Here is a 9907-nt window from a genome sequence, read left to right as displayed (position 1 = left end):
TTTCCCGCTGTATGTATGTGTATGTATGTATGTATATATATATATATATATATATATATATAGGGAACTTCTACCTGGGTTAGCCAAATTTCAGAACTAAAAAATGGCTTCCTTTTAATTCATGATTGTAAATTTTAATTGAACTGGACACATCGATCACACGGGACTTTCAGTTGTAGCAAATTAGTATCTGGTTGTTTATCTTTTTGTCTATCTGTCTGTCTGTACATTCAGACAGACTGTACATTCAGCTTATTAACCTTCAGGCTGGATGGCTTTTTAAACTTTTTTTCAAAACTTGCAAGCAAAGCTTTCTCACACCAACAGTCTTGATTACCTTTGATTTTCTAGTAAAAATAAATAGTTATGGGTTTTGATTCATTTCAATTCTACTTCCTTAAATTCAAATTCCAAGCTCCATCTTTAATTCAAATTCACAAATTAAATAAGAATTTAAAAGGCATTCTCAATTCAGTTTTGAATGATGCACAAAACTCACTTCTACAGAATCTATATTCCATTTGTTTCAATTCTTAAACTGAAATCACCTTGTAAATACATCATGTGCATTTCCTAACAATAAAAGCTGATGTTATGGTTTCAATGTTTACACTGTTACTCACCTGTAAATTAGTGTCTCATCAGCAGTACAGTTATACTGTATTTGATACATCCACACCAGGCTGGCTCCCATCAGTTGACCCTTATCCCACTGCACTTGTGCTGAGGTAGAGGTCACTCCTTGTACTCCCACCATCTGCTCCTCAACCCCTTCGCTAACCACATCCTCACTCTCTGCCTGACCCTCCTCCCGTCCCTCCTGAGGGTCACTGTTACTGTCCAGACCAGGGCTTTGCCCACTGGAAGTCTTCTCTCTGGTGATGTCCGATGATCCTGGGTCACGAGCTAACAATACCGTTCCATTTCCACGATGAGGGAGGGGAATAACCTTCAGGTCAACAAGTGAGGTGGCTTCACCTGCAGCATTGATAGCAATGCAAGTGTATGTACCATCATCACGAGCAATAGTCACATGTAGCTCAAGAGTGCCATTTCGGAAAGATGTGGTACGACTGGAATTGCCAATGATGCGGTCATCTGGTGAGACCCAGTGCACCACTGGCTCTGGATCACCAATAGCACGACATTTGAGAGTTGCCCTTTGACCCTCCAAAACCCAGAGTTTGTGTGTATGTCGGGTAATAAGCGGAGGTTCACATGCAAATTCCTCCTCAGGGATAGACCAGAAATAACGTCCCGCTAAATGAAGGGGTGTAGAACAAGTTTCCATATCATCACTGCGGATCAGCCTCCTCAACCAAAGCAGTTCACAGTTGCAGTGTAACGGGTTACCCCCAAAATTTAAGTTGATTATGGCATTGTAGGGTGTCGGGCTGATGACCCCCGTCTGGGAGCGAGCGAACAATGGATCGGGTGGTAAAGTCTGTAGGCGATTGGAGGTCATGTCCAATCGGGCTAGTTTGTAGAGCTCACTAAAAGATCCCTCAGCAATCTGGTCAATGAGATTGTGATCTAGGTTCAAAGTGTGCAGACTAGCCATACTCTGAATGGCATCCCAGGGAGCCTTGCGCAGATTGTTATAGGATAAGTCCAAATCCTCTAGAGTGAGTAAAAAGTCATCAAAGGCCTCAGAGGAGATATTGATGAGTTGGTTGTTGTTGAGAATGAGATGCTGCAGGTTTAGCATGCCTACTAAATCTCGTGGGCCCAGCTCTGAGAGTCGGTTGCCATCTAAGTGCAATGAACGAAGACTTTCCAGATCTGCAAATGCCAGTGGCCGGATGTGACTGATGGTATTCCGGGATAATGTCAAATCCACCAGTCCCGTCATGTTGGCAAAGTCACCTCCTCCCACTTCTCGAATGAAGTTATCTGCCAGGCGAAGCTCAACAGTTCGGCGGTCAATGTTTGGCGGGACAAAAAGAAGACCTTTGTCAGCACAAAGTGTGCTTAGAGATTCTGAGAGATTCCTGCAGATGCAATGGAAGGGGCACGCCGACACTACACCCCACGTCTCACCAGCTACAGCTCCTGGAATCTGACTGAAAAGAGCGGGCAGCAAGCATGCACAAGTGACCAGTGCCAGCCAGTGCAGTAATTGCAGTGGTAGTGTTGGTGAGCATGTGTCTGGGGGTGAGTATCTGCTGGTGAACTTTGGCCAGAGCGGTGGAGAGGGTTGATGAAATGCTTCAGAGGGTTTGAGGGTATTTTGTTTCAGATGAATGGATGGATGAGAGGGCAATGAGGGGGAGTGTGTGTTCCTGTGAGGATGGCATAAAATGTGGGACAGATGTGGTTTTCTGAATGGCTGAAGGGGTGGGGAGTCTTGCATGGTAGATAGGGGAGTGATCCACAGACCTAGAAAAAGCAGAAAGAGAAAGACATCAGTCATCATGTTTCAAGTGTCAACTTTGTAGTACTGATGTGTGTGGTTTCTTTAACTCTGAATGAGCTCATGCAGTTGCTCTCCACAGGAGTTTCTACGCTTGGGCACCCTGTGCATAACTGCATGTAAAATTACAGCAAAACCAATGCCAGTAACCAATAACCACACTCTCAAACACTGTTGGTGGAAACTGCACCATCTACGAACCTCTAAAAAGCATGCAAAGGCCATATAACAATTATTTTACTGCTTTTTGGAAGTGGAAGCTGGTAAATTTACAGTCCCACCTTTCTGTGTGGCAGTTTTCTTTGAAAGAAGAGCTGTTTGCTTCACTTCAAGAGAAGTAAGAGCCACAAAAGCTCTAGTCATTTCACTGAAACTCAGCACTGATGGACAAACTCTGTTTAAGAAGTTTATTTTTAATGATGTGCAAGCTACACGGTAAAGATAAGGTCAAATATAGTATAACAATCTGTACAAATAAATTCAGAATGCAAACATTGTCAGTTTGTGCAGTGCACTTGCTTGAACAGATGAACTGGTGTGTAAACACGCAGGTAGAGAGAAGGACAAAAAGAACGAAAGAATCATCACATCACATAAAAATGCTAATTACAGGTTTGAGACTGAAAAATCTATAATATCTGTAATTTGATCTCTTGCGCCAATTTGTCATGTTTGTCATGGTAAAATATGGGTTTCAACCCAGAGATGAAGCCAAAGAGTTATTATGTTCTTTGAGAGTGTACATCACTTTTGTCCTACATTAGCGCATTCAGCAAATGCTCTTTAACTGTCACTTAACACTAAGTGCATGTAATAATGCAGGTACAAGCCAAGGAAAACAGCTATCAGAATCCGCAAGAAATCTTCCATCTCTGCATGTATACTGAGAATTTGGACCACAGCTCAGATGAGATGACTTACAAATCAAACATTCTACTAAATAGCCTACTAAAATAGCCTACTAAAAATAGTGATACTACTAACTCAAATACATTTTTCATTTGTGTGACAGTTAAAACAATGTAGCTTTTCCAACAATGTACTTTTGCACTGTATTGCAGATAAATGCTACATACAATAGCTGGTTTTAACCTCCTGGGGCCGGCGGGTGCACTTTTATATTTTCCAGATGACAGAGAAAAGAACTTAAAATGCTCTGTCACTTTTGATTGGACACATAAAAGTAATACATTACTTGAATCTGTAAAGGGTCTACTTTTATTTGTGTATGCTCACCCTATCAACAAAACTTTGTGCTTTTGTAAAATAAAGAAAACAAACAGGGTGCTCTCTCAGTCTTCACTGTCTCCGCGAACTGCTTTTAGAAACACGTCACTAAAATGAACCGAAACTCAGCAAATACTTTACATACAGACATGAGAAATATATCTATAGAAAGGCTTGACATGTCAACGTTGTATTTTTTAAGTTTTACATCCTTAAACATCCTAAACTGTCCCTTCTGTCTACAGTATATCTATATGCTGTTTAAAACAGATTTATTGTAGTGAGATGGTTTGTTCGAAACAGTCTGATTCATTCTAGTGAATCATTTTAAATAGTTCTCGCTCTCATACAGGGGTTGGACAAAATTATGTGGACACCCATTGTAATAATATTTATCTTTTCATTGCCTAGGTTCCCTAATTTGTATATCAGTGTAGTATAAGTTGTGTTTAGAAGTGTTTAATACAAATGGTCTGTGAAGTGACTTTTCAGACTTCCAAAAAGAACAAATCATGGAAGCCCATTTAGCAGGAGTGTTTTAATCTTAAAGGCACAATATGTAATTTTCACCGCTAGAGGGAGCTAATGATTTATTAACGTAGTAGAATGAAGCAGGGTGAGGCTGAAAGCCGTCGAAGCGAAACGAGGCTGCTGAACAAGCGTGACACACGGTTCGAAAGCAGCGGAGCTTTTATTGTGCCACAGTCGACCGCTTCCACTCCTTCCGGTCGTGTGTATGTGGGAAAAAAAGCAGCGCTGTTTTATCATACTAGATCCATTTGAAAGTTCTGTTATAATGCTACTCTGTGCAGTCGTCACCGGTCTATTAAAACGCACAACATATTAAAGCGTCTAAACAAAACGGAAATCGAGGGGTTATGATATCATTGGCAGGCGACACAATGACACTATGGACACGGTCCGTGTCACTAGTTAAAATTGTTTATTTCTCTGGATTTAAACATTCTTTGAAACAGTTGGGATAATGTAAGTACACAAGTCAGCAAACTATATAACACTGTTCTAGTGGTTTTTGGATATTTTAATAAAACAATCTTACATATTGTGCCTTTAACAGCCCAGTTGTTTGGTGTTTGAAGAACAACAGTCTTTATGATTATGGAGTAGTAAACAAAATATGGCATGACTGCAAAGAAGAAAAGTGTTCGAAACCTGAAAGTGAATGATAGGGACTGTCAAACACGAGAAGGATTGTGTCCAAACAACACAGAACTACTGCAGCAAAGTGAAAGCAAGCCTGCAATATTCATCTTACAGAACCTGTTTCCACAAAAACAACCACAGAAAAGTTAACAAAGCCAACATCAGCAAGAGCTGTAATTGCTAAGACTTTAATTGCAGACACCAGTGCTAAAATGCGAAAAATATATAGTCATGATCGTTAAAATTTGGACAGTTGGAGCTCTATTGCCAGCTCAATCGCCTGACTTAAATATTATCAAAACCACTGTGGGCAGCTTTGAGGAGAAGGGTCAGAAGCCAATTTCTTCCTCCAACATTTCTAAGCAACTGGTAGGTGTTCTGATCGATGACATTCCACTGGAGACTGTTCACAATTTGTATGAATCTTTTCTAAGAAGGTTGGAGGCTGTATTAAAGGCAAATGGTGGTGAAACACCTTAGTAAAGAAATGTTGCCTATCTCCCAGGTCTTCACGTTATTTTGTGCAACCCCTGTATGTAGCGTTGGGAAGTCTGATTCATTCTAACAAATCAGTTTGCCCTGCTTGGTCTTCTCTCCCTTATACAGTATTGGAAAGTCAGATTTATTATTTATTTATTTATTTATTTTGGACGAATATTTTGTTAAATGTTGTTGTTCATTACTTATGTCATATAATCATTTGTACTCTTAATTTTTTTTATTTGTATATTTAGAGTAAATGTTTTGAAAGGTTATATACTTTTCAAAGGAATTGCCCTTAGCTTATTTTTAGTAATTTTTAGTAGCTAATTTTTTTTTCCAACAATAACTTGACTTTAGTGTAATTAATTAGCTTAGCAAGCCGCATCTTCAAAGTAACATCCCCAGCACTGCTCACGTCAGACTCACATCTGTAACAGTGATCTTTATATAACCATTCCCAACTGTTTGTGTCCATGCAGTACTTCACATACCCGTGAATACACCTCATTAGTAGAGTTTGTGCTTGCTCACCCCTCTTCGATATTATTAACAGTACAGCAGTAATTATGCAAATTTCAAACCGACAAGATAATCATTTTTGCAAAGTCATTACACTGAAAAAATGCAGATAAATATAACCAGGGAACAATCAGACTTTACTCAATTAAGCATGTTTTTCAGCACATTACTCATTAAATAGTGGCAATTAATATAAATTATATAATTGTAATTATATAAAAAAAAATTAGGTGAGTCCTCAGAGAATTTACTCTTGAAAGTGCAGAAATGGGAGGGATCTTGAGCATTTATAATGTTCACAGAAAGTGCCTGATTAAACCTCATGATTGAATTGATTACTGTATTGACTGGACAACCTATCCCGAAAGATTCTTACAGAGACCATTAAGATTCTTCTTACAGCATTATGGGTGTAAGCAATAACTAACTATGGTATTTGACAGCAAGTATGGTTGCATTCTCACCTTCATGTCATTTTAGACCTGTACAACTTACTTTATTTTGTGGAACATAATAAAAGAATAGTGTTTTTTGTACATACAATGAAGGTCAGTGGGGTTCAATGTTCTTTGGATTCCATTGTTCTTCAAAATGTCTTAATTTGTGTTCTCTAGAATAAAGAAAGTCATACAGGTGTGGAACAACAGTTTCATTTTGGGGAAAACTATCCCTTTAAGTGATGAAATTCAATGAAGACATATGGGGAATGTCAATGCTCGGTGATTAATAACTAGAGATATGCACTATCGTAAGAAATACATTTGTTATGTGTTGAAGGAAGAAAGAAAGTGCAACTGAGTGCAATTTCTAACGTGACTTTTAATGTCTTGTAACTCTGCATTCCCAGAAGTCTGTATGAGAAACTCTATATTGCTATGCCAAAGTATCGACTTCATCGGTCTCTTTCTCTTCTCCTATGTGGTCTTCCTCCGACCTCCTGTGACCTTCCTTCTCCTCTGCTCTCCTCTCCTCTCCCTCCCTACCTATTTCTTTTCCACGCCCCTCTTTTTCGGTTTTCTTCTATTACCCAGGGTTCTGCTTATCACCTGTGTCCACTCTTCCCATCTGCCCTTGAGGTAACTTGAGAAGTGATGCAACATTAGTTAAGTATCCCTCCCCTCTCTCTCCATCTCCCATTCTCACCATCTTTAGCCACCTGAGAACAGACCAGCTGAAATAGATCTTGTCTCTTTCGTCCATCGATCCGGCCGCCCAGGATAGATAGCAGCCCTTCCTCAATATTATCAGGCCTCTTCCTCCTACCATCCTCTCTCCCTCTTTACTCATCCTCCGCCCTCTGTGTCCTTTACTCATATTCGTTTTTAAGTTCAGGACATGCCGGTGCTTGTCTTGGTCTAATTTTATCTTCTAGAGCTATTGGGTGTGCGTACATGTGTGTGTTGGTAGGGCGTAGATTAGATTAGAATAGACTATAAATTCTGGTAATCCTTTTGTAATCCGTAATGTTATTCATGATTCAGACTGAATGAAAAACTACTGCGAGTGCCTGGCTTTAGAACGTAATAACTCCTGTCCATTATGTGTGTGTGTGTGTGTGTGTGCGTGCGCGTGCGTGTGTGTGTGTGTGTGTGTGTGTCTCATGCTGAACATCTCTCTGCACTTAGCAACTCCCTCAGTCCTCTTTCTCCGACACATTCTGTCCTCAATGCACCCCTCCTTTCTCCCCGTATCCCTCGCTTCCTCATATTAAATCAGACGCAGAGTTTTGCTGCTGTTGCCAATGTCTCCACAGCTTCAGTGGCCACAAAGCGGATGACCATTTGCTAATGATTATCACATCAATTACGTTCTGTACCGCACAAGACTCTGAAGAGAGCTGTCACACACAGTGGCTGAAAGACTAATTGAAGCAGCATTGACTGAGTAAAAATCATTAGCATCCTGGATTAGTTTTACCGACTTCTTGGTGCTCAAGTTGCATAGCAAGACTTTTTATTTCTTCTTCCAGGAAGGTTTTTTTCCCAGGGCAGCATGACACCATAAACACAGTGCTCAGAGACCTGTCATCAAACCAGCAGGTTTTACCTGTTCTTTTTTTATTGTAGTCACTGTTATCCAAATCTTGTATTTTATTTTATTCTATTTTATTTTATTTGATAGGGTATTTAGTTAGTTATTTTTGTTAATTGGTCATAGTCTAATATTGTTTAACAATATTGATTCTAAAATCTCAAATCTGCTAAATTCAGTTTTACATTTACATGTACATTACATAAATTCAGTTTTAATTTATTATTAGTTCAATTTATTATATATTGCTTTTCATAATCCATGTAGTTTTGGAGCAGATTTACAAAGGATAGTGCATTATAAAGCACCAATGATGAACAGACCAGAGGTGACAAAAACTCCATAACATGTTTGTGTTTTTTGCATGCATTTTAATAAACGACAATGACAATCGCATTTTAATTTACGAGAAATTCTGATTTAATTCAATATTGTTAATTTTGGAAAAAATTAGTCTGTAACTCTAGTAGCATTTTGTTGCATTTTATTTTATGATTTCACTGACTGTATGATTGTTGCCTCTGGCTGATATTCAGATAGACAGGTATAAACCGTACAAGTGGGATGTGGTGATGGGAAGAGGAGTATAGTGCAGGGTGCTGCCCATAGAAATGTTTCCCACTAGAACACAATTTGTTGTCAACGAGAGTGGTCAGAATTTAGAGCAGGCACAATTTCATAAAAGTGATGAGCAATAGAGAAGCGAAGTGTATTTCTGAGACAAGAAACTCTATAATACCTGGAAAGAGCTAACCATTAGCATTCAAAGACAGCCACTTACCTAGCGCAGGAAGTATGTGTTTTGAAACCTCACCTGAGCCAGAAAGTGAGTAATCACTCTGAAGCTGCAGGAAATGACATCATGACTAGGCTGACTGGCTGATAGCAATATACACCATCCCAAAACCTTATCTATCATGAACTATGAGTCCATTGCCTGCTTTTATACTAGGGGCCAGATATACTGGCTGATGGGAGGGGAAAATTCTGTGTGTGATTTACTGACAATGCCCACATTAAAGAACACAGACGCAGCCAGATCTTCCGTAATGACGAGCGCAATCTACCAAGAGCAGCGCAAATACCAGTAATTTGACAAGCACAGATGTTACTAAATCGCGTTTAACACTCTCCTCTCATAAATTTTGCGTCTGAAAGGGAAACCCCTACAAATGCATATTTAATAAGGTGAGGCGCAAAAATAACTGTCCACGCCTTTTCAGCGCTAATTCTTCACTGCGTGTCTTTAGTAAATCCTGAGAGTACTTTTATGAACGCCAAAAGATGGTTTGTGTTGGTGCAAGCTGTTAGTAAATCGGACTCTAGATATTTTTTAAATTAATGGCAGTGGGAATAAACGAGTAGTTACAGCATCCACCAGCTGTGGCTTATTTACTTATTTTAACACTAAACAACAAAAGCTCAATGCTGATCGACAGTAGATTTGTGAAATTTCACATTACCCAGTTGTTTTATCTCATCACATTCAATTCAGTTGCAAAACCGGAATTCGGGTTGCATATATTTTTCCAATAACGCTGTAAATTTAATGGCTGGAGAGGAACTAAGCTCTGATGGCTGAATAGTGAAACAATCAACTTTAGGTATTGCAATAAATAGAACTATAACTTCATATCTCAAAAAAAGTGGCAGCAGTTTTTTTTTTTTTTTTACATAGGCATATAAATACTCAACGAGGAAGAATAACAGCACTTTGTATTTTTCATATGTGATTTTCTGTTTGTTGAGGCAGTCTTTGTAATATTTGTGTGCTAGCTGTATTGTGCTTGAATACATGCTTCATGAGAACACAACTGTGTATAATGGCATGGGTATTACAACATAAACATTTTATGAGGACTCTTCCTGTTAAAAAAAAAAACATACCAAACAGTGTTTTTTGAATTTCAAAAAATGGCAGTAGTTTTTCTGTGAAGGTAGGGCTAGGGGAAAGAAAATACAGTTTGTACAGTATAAAAACCATTACGTCTATGGAGAGTCCCCATAAACCATATATGCAAGAGTTTGTGTGTGTGTGTGTGTGTGTACCTGGTATTTATCACATTATGG

General features: G+C 39.1%; 2 protein-coding genes across 2 annotated transcripts in view; one reads left to right on the top strand and one right to left on the bottom strand.

Moving 5' to 3' along the window:
- LOC107661088 (pyruvate carboxylase, mitochondrial-like) overlaps positions 1 to 9907 on the top strand; it is a 215660-nt gene that overhangs the window by 135091 nt on the left and 70662 nt on the right. The window lies entirely within an intron of this gene.
- Positions 1 to 9907, bottom strand: part of LOC107661089 (leucine-rich repeat and fibronectin type-III domain-containing protein 4-like) — a 28655-nt gene that overhangs the window by 9677 nt on the left and 9071 nt on the right. The window contains exon 3 of the mRNA XM_016450540.1: positions 624 to 2379. Within this exon, the coding sequence (XP_016306026.1) occupies positions 624 to 2353 (1730 nt within the window). The 5' untranslated portion in view covers positions 2354 to 2379. The remainder of the gene's footprint in view (positions 1 to 623; positions 2380 to 9907) is intronic.

This window comes from Sinocyclocheilus anshuiensis, unplaced genomic scaffold (assembly GCF_001515605.1).
Source record: "Sinocyclocheilus anshuiensis isolate Anshui unplaced genomic scaffold, SAMN03320099.WGS_v1.1 scaffold2015, whole genome shotgun sequence".
Classification (NCBI taxonomy): domain Eukaryota; kingdom Metazoa; phylum Chordata; class Actinopteri; order Cypriniformes; family Cyprinidae; genus Sinocyclocheilus; species Sinocyclocheilus anshuiensis.
The sequence above is the reverse complement of the archived record's forward strand: the minus strand, read 5'-3'. Positions and strand labels throughout refer to the sequence as shown.